General features: G+C 42.0%; 1 protein-coding gene across 1 annotated transcript in view; it reads left to right on the top strand.

The window, feature by feature from the left end:
• The first annotated feature begins 12,996 nt into the window (after positions 1-12,996).
• MMRN2 (multimerin 2) overlaps positions 12,997-17,332 on the top strand; it is a 41,422-nt gene continuing 37,086 nt past the window's right edge. The window contains exon 1 of the mRNA XM_042460801.1: positions 12,997-13,438. Coding sequence (XP_042316735.1) covers positions 13,185-13,438 — 254 coding nt within the window. The 5' untranslated portion in view covers positions 12,997-13,184. The remainder of the gene's footprint in view (positions 13,439-17,332) is intronic.

Raw genomic sequence — 17,332 nt, 5'->3', positions numbered from 1 at the left:
GGCCGCTAGCGCTGGAGGCCTCCCCCTCTTTGCTGGCCCCTAACGGGGCCCCAGGACCTGTCAGAGGCCAGCAAAAAAGCCGGCGGGGGCCGCCAGCGCTGGAGGCCTCCTCCTCTGTGCCAGCCCTTTTGCTGTCGCTGGGGCCCTCCAAAATGCCGGCGCCCGTGAGCCGGGAAAAGCCGCAATCGGCAGCGGTGGCGGCAGGGGCAGGCAGGGGCCTGCCGAAAAACCTCCGCACGCTGCATCCGGCCCGTGAGCCGGAGGTTGCCAACCCCTGGGTTAGAGGGATGAGTTTGAAACAGCTTATATCTTATCCATGTCTACTCCATTGAGTTCAATGGGAAGTGATGCTTGGGGAGGGTATATAGTTGCCCCTTCTAACTCACGTAGGATCTGTTCTGGACCCCCCTCTGCGAGTTAGGAGACTTTTGATAATCAAGCCCCATTGAAATGAATGGGGAGTGCTCCTGCACGTGAGCATAGAATGCACACTGCAGGAGTGCATCCCATTCACCTCAATGGTGGGTCGCCCCTCCAGGATAGTCAAGTTCACTGATTTCAAGTCTGAGGACTTGGAGGGGTGACTGTATCTAGAAATGCAGGCTTAAGATGGAAAGCAAGAGAGCTTAATCTTCTGGAAGAATCAGGCCTTGTCTGCACTGGAAAAATAAAGTAGCTTGACATCATTTTAACTGCCCTGGCTCAAGAGTATGGAATTCTGGGATTTGTAGTTTTGTGAGATATTTATCTCTTTTTGTCAGAGAGCTCTGATGCCCCATGTGTGATTTCAACAAAGCATTTCCTGAGATGACAGAGTACAACTGCCAAAATTCCTCAGCAAGCATGGCCACTGTACCATGCTGCCTGGATTATTCTGGAAGTTGTACTCAGAAAAAAAGTACTTTTTCCAACATTTAAGAAAGAGTAGAGTATGCACGCATGAGTATGAGTGACTGAATCCCACACAGAAGAACTAATGATGAGGAATGATGGGAGCTGCAGCAAAAACAAAATCTGGAGGGGCCTATTTGTCCTCCCATATCTATATAGTTTGTGTTCAGAGAAGACAGGGATGTAGCACACAAGTCCAACATGGCAGGAGGAGCAGCCATACCACCACAGACCCACCATCCTGTGATTCTGGACATTACATTAATAGCAAGAATTTAGGACTGGCCATCAGACATGAATCCACAAACTATCACTTTGTCTGTAAGCCCGAATGTTGATGTCAGAGCTACACCTGTGAGAATTGCGCACTATAGCACATCATGCTGAAAAGCTCAAATTACTTTTCTGAGATGCCAACAGAGGTTAAGAGAACAGGATGTAAGAATAGGAAAATCCCTTTTATGTGAATTAAGATCTAGTCAATAGCAATAAACTGGTTGCTGGCAGCTCTAGTCACAGAGCTGATCAATATTTTATTTACTCAATACAGTGCTTATCAAAGAGGACAAATCTCCTGGAGTCCAGAAACAGGGTATGTTGTTGTTTGTTGTTGTGTGCCTTCAAGTTGTTTGCAGGTGTCCATAAGGCAAATTTATCACAAGGTTTTCTGAGGCAGAGTGTGTAACTTGCCCAAGGCCACCCAGTGGTTCTCCATGGCCTAGCATAGATTCAAACCCTAGTCTCCAGAGTCATAGTCAAACCACTATGCTACATTGGCTCCTAATACCAAGAGATAAAATACCATTTTTGTTACTAATAATATTACAAGTTACTCCTGACACACACACACACACTCCTACTAATGCCACACAAGGAAAAAACAGTTTTATGCCCCCATCCTCCCCATAATGTACAGGTAACATTGTTCTTTTAAACATGTTACATCCAATCTATGATGGTGATGAATATTCACACTTGGAGACACCAACATTATATAATATATGAAGTAGATAGTCTACCCATGTAGGGGTATAAGTGAAAGTCAAATTAGGAGAAATTTCCCACCTTTTAAATGGAAACAAAATCACACAAATAGGGCCTCTGTGTGAAGTGCCATTTCATAAATTATAGTATGCATATAGTATGAACATTGGGGTATGTACATGAGGAAGCACATACTTAATGCATAAGCAAAGATCACTGTTATTTAAATAAGCATAACCAAGTGTAAGAATTGGCTTAAGTTATGCAAAAAGTCCAGTTCCTTTCAAACTAAGCCTCTCTGCAGAATTCCCTTTGCTTTCAAACCTGCTTAAGGTCATAAGCGAAGGAGGGAGCAGAGAGTTATCCATCACTGTTAACACTCCATCAGCCATTAATATGTTATCCTCCACAGCCCCTTCATAAAAGCGGCAGGGAGGAGCTGGTACCTCAGAACATTTTAGCCTGAAGAAAGGATTATCTGTATATACCCATGTATCATTTTTCATTTGGATTTCTGGAAAGATATAGCAAACGACTAAATGCACAGCTATCCAGTAAATAAAAATCCTTTTGCATGTTTATTGCACGAGTGATTTATGGGCCCATACTCTTCATGATACTGCAGCACATTATCTTTTTTCTAAACAGTTAGGCTTCTCTTTCAATGCTTCCAGCTTGTGCGGTTTTAAAAAGTTGCCAGTCAGAAACCCTGCATTTTCAAGATAGAATTATTTATTTTTCATCTAAGGCAATATAATAAAAGAGATTAATTATTCCTTGGAGCAATCCTGTCACTTCAAGTTTTTCATGGTTCTGGGAACCAGCAAATTCATTCACTTTTATATGATGTAGAATCTGAAATAAATTGGATACCTGAGAGGTAGAGGTCAGACCAGAGCTAGCTGCAGGTTCAAGGGGATACGGGGCAAAAAATACTCCCAGGCCCTAAATACCTTAAAGGAACCAGATCCCATCTGATCTTGAAAGGTAAGGAAGGTCAGCTCTGGTTAGTACTTGGATGGGAAACTGCCAATGAAGACAATGCTGTAGGTTATATTTCAGGGGAATTAACCATTTCTCAGTCTTCTTTGCCAAAGAAAAACCCTATGCAATTCATGGGGTCGCCATAAGTCAACAGAGAACATGAAGACACATACACACATAGATCTCCTCTGCAGCCCACCAGATGGCACCATGCAAAAGTCATCATTTCCAACAAGGACCCAACATAGTGTCCATCTAAGGCAGCTTTCTACTACAGACAGGGTGGGGCAGTCTGCCCTCAGACATGATGGAAAATTTAAATGGTAATCCTTGCCTAGTAAGTAAGCATCAGCACAGGAAAGGGCTCTGTTGCCCAGAATCCTCTCCAAGGATGCCATTTGCCAGGCCTGACTCACAGACACAAAGGGGCATTTTCAAAGATATGACTGGAGTTTCTACCTATTCATGTTAATGAGTTACTCAGCCACCACTTTAATTCTTGTTTTCTTTAAGAAATACAATGAAGGTATAACCTTCTGTAGATTATACCAAGTTATACAGACGAGGGTTAAACGAGATTCAGAGGCAACTGCTATAATCAGAGAGAGAAAGAGAGAGAGAGAGAATGGCTAAAGGTGAGAGCTTAGTCTGTCCAAGCAGAACATAAAAGAAGTGATGATCTCAGTTAAAGTGGCCACTCCCTCTGTCTTACTATCGTGGGAAAATGGCAATGGTGGCTCTTTGGTGCATCCCTTCAAAGAAGAGTACCCCTAGAGAATAGGGCCCATTTCTTAGAAGGGAACAGAAAATTAGGCAATGAGTTTGAGCTGAGAGGATCCTAAAACCTTTGAAAAGCTTTAGGAGACTCTTTTGAAGTGCAGTGGGGACAGGCTGCTGACCAGACCTCAACCCCTGCCTCAGCCCCTTGCCTAATGTTTGCTGTTCCCCTTTGAGAAATATACTCCACTGTTAAAGTTGACTCCCAACTCCTGATTGTAAACTTATGAAAAAGTTGTCTGTACTTTAGATCATTCTGACTAGGTCCTGATTGTCCTCACAAGGCCAAAAAAGAGTTAAAAACAGATTTCACTGGGGGCAAGGTGGCAGACCTCTGTCCGTATAATCCACCCTGTGCACATATATATTATTGAAATTTTAATGTTGTATGCTGCTTAGATCGTCAAAACAAAAAGGGGGATAAAAATAAAAGTTTTATTCCTGGTGGCACAATAGTTAAATGCTGGTAGTGCAGCCGCAACATGATAAATTCGATCTAGAGGAGGGCTCCAAGGTCCACTCAGCCTTCCATACGTTTGTAGGATGTTAAAATGAGTACCCAGCTTGTTGGGGGCAATTGGCTTACACATTATAAACTGCTTAGGGAGTGCTAATTCACTGATAACTGGTATAGAAATGTACTTGCTATTGCTATGGATATAGTTATAGGATAAAAAATTATCTGGATGAACCACTGTTGCCCATCCTAATATAAATAACTGGGTTACCTGATTGCTTCTTGCACCAGTGCTATCACAGATGCAACAACATGATCTCTGGACCACCACATTTGCACACTCCTGCAGTGGCCAGTGAGGCAGTGGTGTCACGAGGGGTGGGTTGTGGGGGTGCGGACCACACTGGGTGACACCTCAGAGGAAGGGTGACATGCAGTTGGGCCTTCCTCCCCCTTCAGTGCAAGAGGGATGAATGCACGCCCTTCCTAGCTGCTCCATCACTGGGCTTTCTCCCTGGAGAAGAAGCTCAGCAATGGAACATCAGGAAGGATGAACATTTGCCCTTTCCAAGTGACACCCTCCACGCCAGATGACACCGTAGCTAAAGACGCCACTACAGTGAAGTAGATATGATATTTTCCTTTTTGGGTCTTATCCCCATGCTTTCTTTCTATTACATGCAGGGAGAGTAATCTTTCATTTTCTTTTCCATTTGCCTTGAGACAGCTAACCATTTGTTAGGGCTGCTTAGGACATTAGACAAAGAGAAGTAGCCTCCTCAGGCAGGAAATTGTGATTGTGTTCAGCTCACAGTAAATTGCATGTATGTTGTTGCTGTGAACCTTCAAGTCATTTCCAACTCATGGAGACTCTAAGACAAACCTATCATGGGGTTTTCTGGGGTCAAGAGTGTGTGATGTTCACCCAATGTGTTTCCATGGCCAAGCAGGAATCAAACCCTAATCTCCAGAGTTGTAGTCCAACACTCAAACCACTATGACACACTAGCTCTGTAAGTTAATTACTTTATGATTATATTATTTTGATTACCAGGGTGAAGTGGAGAGTGATGCTAGAGAGCCCCAAAAGATCAGTGCCAAAATAGCTTGGCTGGATGTTTTTAGGTACTATATACCTTGACATGGATGCATGGGGAGTTGGGGACTTAGTTTGTCAGGTAGCAAAATGATTCAGCATGTTTAGCTGACATTTCACTTTCCATTGTTGCTCTTTTGGGACTTCTCCTGAGAAAAGAGCCTTAGGGTGCAATCTACACTGTAGGAATGAATCAGTTTGACACCACTTTAAGTGCCATGGCTTCATCCTGGAGAATCCTGGGATCTGTAGTTTTGTGAGACACCTGTACTTTTTGGCAGAGAAGGCTAATGATGCAGAAAAGCCCTAGGGAAAAGGATCTGCTAGGAAGGTCTGTCTTGTCTGTTGGACTGATTCAACTGAGGAGCAGTGGCTCCTCTTACAACTGCTTGGAACTTATAGGGTATTTAAAGTGAGTCATCATAATGACTGGTGTTTTGAAGTAGTCAGTTGGTAAACATATCCTCTCATTATTTTTTCAAAATGTGAGCTAGAAAGGGATGTCCTGGTGGGTGGGATCTGTCCTACAAACTGAAAGCTCCCGACCCTGGGCTTAAAATCATCCATTGGATCTATAGAAGAGGTAATATTTGGAACAGTGGTCTTGAAACTAAAATCATCTTGGTTAAACCAGTGCTCTGCCTATTCATAGAGTGAAATCATAGACTTTGAAGGGACCATATGGGCCATCAGATCCAGCCCCCTTGTTTAATGGAGGATTTCCAGCTAGATTGTGCCTAGTAGGTGGCTGTCTAGAGTTTTTTTGAAGACATCCAGAAGAAAAGATCTCATCACCTCTCTAGGCAATTGCATTTGTCTTCTTTGTTGCAGCATCACATTTCTGGCAACAATAATCCCAAGCTCCTTTTTACATGTAGTACTGCTGAGCCTTGTGTATACCCGTATATTTGGATTTTGTGACCTAAATGTAGAATTTTGCATTTTCACTGTTGAATTTCATTGTATTAATTACAGCCCAGTTTTCTAGTTTATCAAGGTCCTTCCAAATTTTGTCCCTTTTATCCAAAGGGTTAGTTACCCCTCCCATTTTGTATCATCCACAAATCTGATACATTTTCCCTCCACTCCATCAACTGAATCACTGATAAAACAAAATATTGAAGAGTATCAGCCCCAGGACAGAATTGTGTGTCATTCCACTTGAGACCTCCTTCCAATTTGAAGCAAAAACACTGATGATTCCAGCCAATTATTAATCCATTTGATGGTGTTTCCGTCTATTCTATATTTAGTCAGTTTGCTAATCAAAATATCATGGGGGACCTTATCAAGTGCTTTGCTGAAATCCAGATAAATGACATGCACATAATTCCCACCATCTATTAATCTAAACAAGGATAAACGGATTTGTATCTTGACAGACTGATGCCATTTCCTACTAATCATTGTATTGCCATACTTGCAGACAGACTCCTGTATAGACCATTCTAATAATTTTACTGGTCTACTGGTAGTTTCTGCTTTTTTTGAAGAGAGGAACAATGTTTACTTCCCTCAGTCCTCTGGCATTTACCTGTTTTCCAAGGATTTCCAAAATGATGGTAAGTGGTTCTGCAGATATGTCAGCAAGTTCCTTCAATATTCTGGGATGCAGTTCATGTAGCCCTGCATATTTGATTTCAGTTAGGCTAACTAGGTAATTTCTGACTAACTTCTTATCAATCTTGATTTGCAGCTCAGAATGTTTTCAATCTTTCTTCATCTATGTAATTGCTTGTGATTGTGCTTTTGGCAGCTCCTTCTTCATGACAACTGACTCATGCTGGATATCTTTTTCCTTTAGCATCTCTACTCCAGTATTTCTCTGCACTTGGTAAAATCAGCTTTCCAATGTTTGTGTTTGACCACATACTTCTTTGGCCTGTCCCACAACCATGAATTGGTTAGCATTGCACGTTCACTCCCTTTTAAAGTGCCAGCTACTTTGATTCCAGTGATCAACTCCTCCCTATTGGTTAGAATCAAGTCCAGAATCACTGATCCCCTTGTTCCTTTCTCCACCTTGTGAAAGAGGAATTTATCCACAAGGGACACCATAGAATCATAGAATTGTAGAGTTGGAAGAGACCACAAGGGCCATCCAGTCCAACCCCCTGCCATGCAGGAAATCAGGAATTTGTTGGAGAGTCTATCCTTAGTAGAGCTAGTCTCCCAGCAAAAGTCAGGATAATTGCTTCTTGGAGATTTCTGAGATTTGTTTCAGAAAAGTATCATCCACCACCTTGCCTTGGTTTGGTGGCCTGTATTAAATTTCTACAACAGTGTTGTTTTTATTTCTTTCTCTTTATTTTGACCCAAATACTATCTTTTGGTTCCATTTGATCAGGTAAGATCTTACTAGGAGATTTTTCCTAGTATTGATCTTTGACCTTTTGGAAAACCAAATAAACCCATACGCCTCTGTGTGCATACCCTCAAACTGTCCTGGTTTGGGAGGGACAGTCCCAATAAATAATCTCATACCACTTTTTCAGCTGCTTTTACAATTTCCAAGTTTCTCTCCCTCCTCTCACTTTTCCCCTTTGTCATAGAATCATAGAGCTGGAAAAGACCACAAAGGCCATCCAGTTCAACCCCCTGCCATGCAGGAACTCTCAATCAAAGAATCCCTGACAGATGGCTATCCAGCCTCTGTTTAAAGATTTCCAAGGAAAGAGACTCCATTACACTCTGGGGGAGTGTGTTCCACTGTCAAACAGCCCTTACTGTCAGGAAGTTCCTCCTAATGTTGAGGTTGTCTTTGGTTTACTTCCAGTGAAGTAGGTTTAAGGTGCAAAAGTAGTTTGGGTTCAGTTGACTCATCAGGAGAAAAGGAGAGGAGGGGGGCAGAAACTTGCCCTTTTATGTACACTAAGGCCAAAACAACCTGCTGCAGCCTTCTCTAGTTTGATACTCTTCCTTATTAATAATTGTTGCCATCTTGACTGCACACTGATATTGCTTGGTCATAGGTGTCCCAGGTTTTATCTGTGAAATGTTGGAGAATATGTGTGTGCAAACAGGCAGCATTTGGTTACCTTTGGGCTTTCCGGCTCGCTTGCCTTGCAGAACTTGCAAAGAAGAATAGAAGCTAGAGAAAAAAGGAGATAGCTTCAGTATTTGTTCTCTTTGCCCTCCTGAAAGCAACATGAAGAAGTGTGGCAATTCCCAGGAGCCATTTCACTGAGAGTGCAAGATGGAGGATGGATGAATATGCATGCAATGACGTGTGCATTAGGAGCAGGTCAGAATGATGCAGCACTTTTTTGGAAGTGCTACATTCATTCCCTGAGAGTAGTGGAATCATTTAATCCAGTTCTTTGGACATGAAATCCCTTTAAATTACTGTATTCAATTTCTGTGCAAAGGACATGTGATCATAAAGCAATTGTCTTCTCTATTTTCTCCTTTAAAAGATTCTGGCTGGCAGTTCTGAGATTTCGCTCCACTGCCTTTGCAATAATAATGCTTATCCTTTGCATATTTTATTTTTAATTCTAAGTGCTTTCCATCCATTATCTACATATTGTACTTACAGCAACCCTGCAAGGTAAACCAGGATTATTACTCCTGGCTCCATATATTATATAGATTGAGGGATAGGGACTGAATTGGGAAATGTCTAATTCGTAGTTCTCTTTTTTAAAAACCACCATGCCACACCAGAACTCCATTTCCCTGGGAAGGCCAGCGTTATTTATTATTAAAAATGGTCTCCTGGAAAGAGGTGGAAATGGAGGTCCAACAAAAAGGGCCTGTTTCTTTGTGAGCATTCTACAGTTTCTAAGTCATTTCTAGATATCCAGAGCACAGAGATGACTATAGAGCTTTTGCTGCCTGAGGCTAAGGATAAAATGCCCCACCACCCAGAACAGGTTCCTGTACCTTAGTACAGTGGACCCTTGTTATACGCTGGGGTTTGGTTCCAAGATCCCCCATGGTTAAAAAAATCCATGGATGCTCAAGTCCCATTAAATCTAATGGCATGGCAAAATGGTGTGTCTTATAAAAAATGGGAAATCAAGGTTTGATATTTGAAATTTATACTTTTTTTGAACATTTTCAAACTGTGGATGCTTGAATCCATGTACAAAAAAATCCACGTATAAGAAGGGTCGACTGTATTATTCTGTATATTGCCTTTATAGCATCTTCTGACAGAAGTGGCTACTCCACTCTGTCTAATGTTAGCACTGACTGTTGGGACAGAAAGGCATTTCATGGGTACTAATGTACAGTGCACCCACATTATACATGGGCACCTTTTACGTGGCTTCCAGCTTATGTTGGAAGCCCCACGCCATTTAATGAATGGCACTCGTCCCACTGCGCCACAGCATGCACAAGCCCCATTATCCTCAATGGGACTTGAGCATAGGTGGAACTTTCCTTACGCAGCGGGGTCTGGAACAGATCCCAGCATAAGGCAAGGGACCACTGTATATACTTGTCTATGAGTCTAAATATTTATGCCCAAAAACTGACCCCAAAATTCCAGGTCAACTTATTTACGGGTCAGTATAGTAATGTGATAACAGCTCTTTCAGATTTCCCCTTGCAGTAGGGACAGAGTTTCTTTTTCTCTTCAGCCAAGCAGAAAGAGTCTTGGGTGATTAATTGTTGTTAAACAAACAAACAGAGTCCCTTTGAAGCCCACCAGCCCCTGCTGTCTAGGGGATGAAGGCTGAAACCAAAGTTGAAATGCTGAAGCAAAAAACCTCAATTAGAATCCCTCTTGCTGCAAACACACATACACACACTGAAAGAGCCTCCAAGTTTTACTCTCGCCTTATCCACGGGTCATGGCAAAATCCATAATTTTGGCCCCAAAACCTGCCCTCGACTTATACTTGAGGTTGACTTATAGTTGAGTATATATGGTATTTCTAAGTCACTTTGAGGTCTTACTTAATATGTACCCTGGCTCTGCATTTCTTCCTTCAGTGATGGTGTGTACACACAGCTTATTAGCCACAGGTAGATCTGCTATGTGCAAGCTTTCTTCAAGCAACTCCATTACCTCAGATGGAATATGAGTAGTCCATCATCCTTGTAAGCATTCTCATTGTCCCATGTAGTAGGAAACACAGGTGTCTTCCCACCATCTGAATTCAAAATGACTTGAACAGATTAGAAAACTGGACCAAAACTAACAAAATAGGAGAAATGTAGGGTACTACACATGGGCAATAAAAATGTACAGATATAGGTTGAGTGACACTTTGGACATTCTACAATTTCTAAGCCGTTTATAGATATCCAGAGCACAGGGCACAGTTTCAACATGGAGAAATGTAAGGTACTGCACTTAGGCAAAAATAAAATAAAAATGAAATGCATAGACGTAGGATGCAGGGTACTTGGCTTAACAAGACTACACGTGAAAGGAGTCCTAGTAGACCAGAAGTTGAACATGAGTTAACAGTATGACATGGCAGGTAAAAAGGCCAATGCAATTCTAGGCTGCATCGACAGACGTATAGTGTCTAGATCAGCAGTTCTCAACCTGTAAGTCATGAGTAATTTGGGGATTGAATGACCTTTTCACAGGGATCACCTAAGACCACCAGAAAACACATATTCCCAATGGTCTTAGCAACCAAGACCATGGGTCAGGGGTCACCACAACATGAGGAACTGTATTCTATTCTGCATTGCTCAGGCCTCACCTGGAATATTGTGCCCAGTTCTGGGCACCACAATTCAAAAAGGATGTTGACAAGCTGGAGCGTATCCAGAGGAGGGTGACTAAAATGGTGAAGGGTCTGGAAACCATGCCCAATGAGGACTTAGGGACCTGGGGATGTTTAGCCTGGAGAAGAGAAGGTTAAGAGGTGATATGATAGCTCTGTTCAAATATTTGAAGGGATGTCATACTGAGGAGGGAAAAAGCATTTTTTCTGCTGCTCCAGAGAACAGGACCAGAACAATGGATACAAGCTACAGGAAAGAGATTCCACCACAATATTAGGAGGAACTTAATGACAGTAAGAGCTGTTCAACAGTAGAACACACATACTTGGAGAGTGGTGGAATCTCTTTCTTTGGAGGTTTTTAAACAAAGTCTGGATGGCCATCTGTCAGGGGTGCTTTGACTAAGAGTTCCTGCATGGCAGGGGTTGCACTATATGGCCCTTGTGGTCTCTTCGAACTCTATGATTCTATGGGATTCTTATTCTCCAGGCCATCTCCTACCTCTTCTGAGGACAGGCTTCTAGAAAATTTGTGTGTGGGTGCTTCTTTATATTAACAGAAAACATATGGAAATATCAGGGGGATACAGACGGGGAGAAAGGAGCGGCGAGACACCACCTCTTTTTCCCTCACATCGTTGCTGCAGCGGTTGCATGCTGTGGCAACGATGCACCTGGATAAAAGAGCAGCAAAATGTGGCTCCTTTCTTGGCCGCTGCCAAGGAACCATTAGTGCGGCACAGTGACATCCATTGTGCGCTGTGCTGTTTGGACACAGCACACAATGCATGTCATCAGCCAATGCATCAAAATGGAGCTGGGAGAACACGGGAGGGCTTGGAAGCGTGGGTATGCTCTGCTCTCCTGAGCCCTAAAATCAGCCCCAGGCCTGCACAAAGCGCCAGTCTGTATTGGGCCATAGTTGCATGATGATAGTGGAGGCACTTTGTCATCAAGAGCATGTCCTTTTGTTACGGCTGATACAACTATATTGAATAGTTGAAAAGGATGACAGGTTCCATGGCAATTCTCTTTTGTCAAGAAACAAACGTGGTGTGACAGAAACAATTGCAGTTCTTCCTTGCATACTGTGGGCAGTGGAGGGGCCTCAGCAATGTAAGGTGATCAGGGCTGAAAGTTCAAATTGGAGGCCCTGATGTGACTAGATTCCAAAGGGGTTCTAGCCTTTACAGTGAAAATGTACAGGCAGTAGAAGTTAAAACTTCAGAAGCTAAAGAGGTAACTGAACAGTAATCAGAGCAACTGGAGTGGTGCAGAACGCTTGAATGGTCTGTATAGTACTTGATCCTTTGTGTAAATAGCAAACCCAGAACCCATCATGTAAAATGTTGTTGTTTGTTGTTGTGTGCCTTCAAGTCATTTCCAACTTATGCTGACCCTAAGATTAACTATCATATTCCCCCCCCCCCAAGATTTGTTCAGAAGGGGGTTTGCCATTGCCATCCTCTGAGTCTGAGAGAGTGTGTTATTTGTTCAGGATCACCCACTGGGTTTCCATAGTTAAGGCAGGATTTGAACCCTGGTTTCCATAGTCATAGTCCAATGCTCAAACCACTTCACGAAGGAGTCCTCTACCATGTAAAATAGTGTCATGAAAATTACCTTGCTTTGCATATTGAAACAGAATCTGGTTTTTCTCAGTGTAGAATTTGGAATACTAGGATACTGGACACACACATACACTGACATATACAAGCAGGAAACACATCTAAGTTGCAGCAGTTAAATGCCTATAGACTCTGGCGACATATTAGGCTGCTTAGCATGTGGTGTTCAGCTTGGGAACCTGCTCCATCACTCAATATTTTCTTTTCCTTGCCTCCTCATTAAAGCTAACATCCTTTTCCTGTACCCCAGCAAGGAGGCAGCTGATAAAAGACTATGTTCCTGTGCAAAGATAAATTAAGAAGCCAGTCAAAAATCAGAAGGACATTCTCCCACCCTTGAATAATCTATGATCAGATCAGCACTCACAAACAGACATATGTGTACTCTGTGTCTCTGTTTAGGCATGTACACATGTGTACGCACGCGCGCACACACACACACACACATGCTATTGCCTGCACCTAATTCCACACAGGAACCCTGCTCTACTCTGTCGTCTGACCTCTGACATTTCAATGGTAGCTGGGAGGGTCAACAGCTTAACTTCCGCTCTTTGTTAAGAGTGGGGCAATTCCTCCTTCCAAGTTTTAACTTAAAGAATGGTGCAAGGAGGATTGTAAGAACAAACTGATCTGAAGCACCCGGAGCTGTAAGAAGCTGAAAGGAACCTGCAATGATTGCTAAGATTTTACTCCTTTGTGGTACTATAGGACTGGCACAGTCAGATGTAGATTCGAGGTATCCTGAGCATCATGGCCACAAGCCATGGCCAGAAGGTCATGGGATGCCAACTAACTCACAGCCATCTTCTCTGCTTGAGGAATATTGGGGAACAGAATTTGGCAGAGAGGAAACCCCAAACCAAGCTCCCACTACTTTGACTGAGCTGGGCGATTACAACACTGGAAATCATAAGTCTAGAAATGGGTAAGTATCACCAAAAAGACATTTATTTTATATCAGTGACTAAGTATTGAAATGACACACAATTCCGTAAGAAAGCAATTTTGTAATTACATTCAGCAGTGTTTGGGATTCTCAGAATGCATTCTTGGAAAGGCTACTATTTAATCCAGTTTACTGTACTCTATATCCATTGAATAAGCTCAAAAGTACTGCAGTAGCTATTACTTGTTTCTCAGAATTTCATCTTGTTATCATGTTTAGAAACCAGAAGCAAACAAATGAGTTTAATGGTTAAATGGCTGCTTTTGTTGTTGTTGTTGTTGCATGGACCATCTAAAAATTGATGAGGGTCTTGGTGGACCATTTAGTCAACCTCTTTATTTATTCTACAAATATTTTAATAATCATATTTTAGTATGCATAGAAAGCAACAGTACAGCTTTTCCCATCTTAGTACCCTCTAGATGTATTAAAATCTAACTCTCATCATCTCCTGGTCTGTCTGAGGCTGATGGGAGTTGTAGTTTGACACATCTGAAGGGCACCAGGTTAGGGAGGCTGCCGTACTATAATACTTTTACAACTTTCTTGAATGGGAATTGTAGACTACCATTTGAGAACATCGAGTTTAGATCTTTTGTTTCTGTTTAGTAGCTCTTACCTACCTTTTGCAAGGATATGAAATATTTACAGATTATAGCATTTACTTACAGATACATGCTTTGCTTGCATTAAATTTGTGGTTTAAAGTGTTTGCACTGAACATTATTGTAATATTTAGTAAGTCTGGAAATCTGTGCCTTATGCTTATTAACAGTGGCTCACAGTTTTAAAACAAAATCAACCAAACAAATAAGAAAAATAATAAATAGCTAAATAGTGGCGGTTTATAGCAGTGTGGAAGAGGCAATATTTGAATTAAATGTATGGTCTGACCGTCTGAGGCATGATTGATCTACCTGGGATCAAGCACATCTAGAGCTCTTTGCTTTCAGTGAGGGGGACAAAAGCACATGTCAGTTTTTCCACTGAGCTCGGTTGGAAATAGCTGAAGCACTTTGCAACAGAGAAGGGGTTGTGTTCTTTGTGTGTTTTGTGGTCTCAGTGGGATGGTGATGATTTCATTTTGTTTTGAGCTTTTTGTCAGATGTCAAAGATTTCATAGATGAGTTATTTTATCTTATATAACCCTTTATAACCCTAGTCAATTAGCCAGAATTTCAACTGTGCTCTGACATAAGCATAGATAGGTTTCCTTGTTTGTAAAGAGTGGAGGGAGTCTTTCTGTGTGTGCATCTCTTTCTAAGCACTGAGCTGTTTGTCACTCCAGACTGTGCCACTGTTGCCCACAAACTAAGTAATTTAGAGTTTTGGGCCTCAGATTTTAAGGAACCTCAGAATACCAATACACCAATTTTTTTCACATATTCCCAGATTTCAGGTTTTACATAATATACACTCCATTCTTGATTATGCTGTAGGTCCTCTGGATAATAGTCTCACGTTTCAGCACATTGTGATCCTTGACTTCAGATGGCAGAGAAAAACATTTTCGTGTAGGGGATGTCAACTTACTATACCAGCGATGTGGAAAGTGTGATCTGCATGTGAGCTGATCCATTTTGTGGCCCCTAAAAGCTACCAAGAAATCCAAAAGACACCCCCCACACACACACACACTGATTTTTTCCCCTGACTGATTTTTCATCTGAAAAATGCCCCCAAATGATCCCAACTACCCAAAAATGTGGCAGCCTTGGTCTCTCTCCCCATACCCCCTGGCATTTCACAGATAAAAACGAGGATACATGTGACCAAGAAATGTCAGAGTGTGGTCGAAATGGCAAAATTTAATAAGACGAAAGTATACACAAACTGAGAGGTAGTGTGGAGTTGTGGTTTGAGTGTTGGACTATGACTCTGGAGACTATGGTTCAATTCCCAGCTTGGCCATGAAACCATTGGGTGACCTTGGACAAGTCACAGTCTATCAGCCTCAGGAAATATAATGGCAAACCTCCTCTGAACAAATCTTGCCAAGAAAACCCAATGACAGGGTCACCATACATCAGAAATGACTTGAAGGCACACAACACCAATACACAAACTAGGAGATGTTGTACCAGTTTGTTTTTGACTAAATCTACTGGGAAGGACAAGATTCTGTGTCTCTTCAGCCTCCTCCAGTTAACTGAGTTGCTTACTTACTTTGAATTCGGTTTATAGCAAATGAAGTGAGCTGAAGAGAAAGGAGGAAGTGGGAGAAGGAAAAAGAAACCAGAGCATTTCAAAAGCAAATGAAAAAGTGGGATTACAGAAGATTGTTCTTGACAAATGACAACAATTGGTGGGTTAAACTAGAACAGTTAAAAACTAGCTGTTCTGAGGCTGAATCCAGGAACCAAAAGTGATATGACACCACTTCCAGTTTTTTTCAGGAATGACAGTGTAGCCTTCAGGGTGAGTATCTGTGTGGGTTCATAGGACAGAAAAATAATCCCCTGCTCCCTTTACAGTTGCCTGTCTGGATCAGTACTGTCTACAGGTTTGGGGGAGTCATTGGCCTCATGTCCTATTTCTCTAGCTAATCATCGACTTGTTTTCCCATTGCCTGGGACTCAGTTCCCATTGCTGCCCACAGAAGAAAGGGACGTATGAGTGAGAAGCCAAGGTCAGTTGCTTATCACTAGCACCATTTATTGCAGGGATGAGGAACCTTTAGCCCTCCAGACTTGTTGGACTGGAACTTCCAAAAGCATGGCCAGTGGTAAAGAATTATGGGTTCTGTAATCCAAAGCATCTGGAGGGCCAAATGTTCCTCACCCAAAATTTATTGCCAAAGAGACCAAGGTCTCATTCCTACTTACATTTAAACTGGTTTCCGATTCACCTTCGCTCGGTGTTGGTAAATTGATTCCAAAAGGTCTATCATTCCCACTGTGAAAGTGGATCTTTTCATTATCCCTTTGTAAACGCTTCTTTTTTGGCCTGATTGTCATCCTCACTAGTTTGCACCACTTCAAAATGCATGTCAATCATCTGTCAGTTATCAGTGACATAAGCAGCAGCCCAGGCATCCCAACTTGGGAACTATATAAAGAAATTGATAGAAGATTTGATTCAGTGGTTTTGCAACTACTTTGCCTCACTATGAACTGCCAAACCAACGAATCAAATCTTCTATGCTGAACATGGTTTGGAATCAATTCAATTTCAAAAGAACCACTAGAAAACTAGTGTCTGGAAAAAACTGGGGTTGGGGGTTGGGGAAGGTTGGCATTTGCCTCGCTTTATTGCGACAGAAATTGATCAGAGTAGGATCGGAACCAATTTCAAATGGGAACAACGGTCATATAATCTGATCAGCAGTTCGCTTTAAATCATAGTGAGAATGTGCCCCTAGAACGTCAAATGACTAAGTGCAGCGAATTGATAAAGTGGTACCTATGGCAACATGATCTACAGGGGGCTAGTCTACATGTATGTGTATTATGTGAATTGCTGTGAATTTTTGCAGATTTCCATTGACATTTGTCCTCACTGTCAATTTTGCATCTATCTGCATCTATTCGTCCTTCCTCTGCCATGTTTCACATACTCACAGATATTTATAGATATTCCAGTAAAACCACGAAAACCTTCATGCTGAATTTGTGGAGCTTTTTGCTGCCCCCTCCACAAAAAGCCCAAACTCCTCTGAATCGCATAAGATGGGATCACATTCTATTCAAACAGAATATTTTAATCATGTAAACAAACCCAAGACTAGGGGACTGTAATGTGCAACCCACCCTTAGACATAACCTTGGTGGGGTCTTGGCAGTAGCAAGCTCTGGTGGTGAGATTGTAAGAAATCTCTTGATCAAGCTTGTAATAGTTTAGTACTAGTTTGATTCTATGTTTACAGCTTATGAC

This window comes from Sceloporus undulatus, chromosome 3, assembly GCF_019175285.1.
Source record: "Sceloporus undulatus isolate JIND9_A2432 ecotype Alabama chromosome 3, SceUnd_v1.1, whole genome shotgun sequence".
In the NCBI taxonomy this organism is placed as follows: Eukaryota; Metazoa; Chordata; class Lepidosauria; order Squamata; family Phrynosomatidae; genus Sceloporus; species Sceloporus undulatus.
The sequence above is the reverse complement of the archived record's forward strand: the minus strand, read 5'-3'. Positions and strand labels throughout refer to the sequence as shown.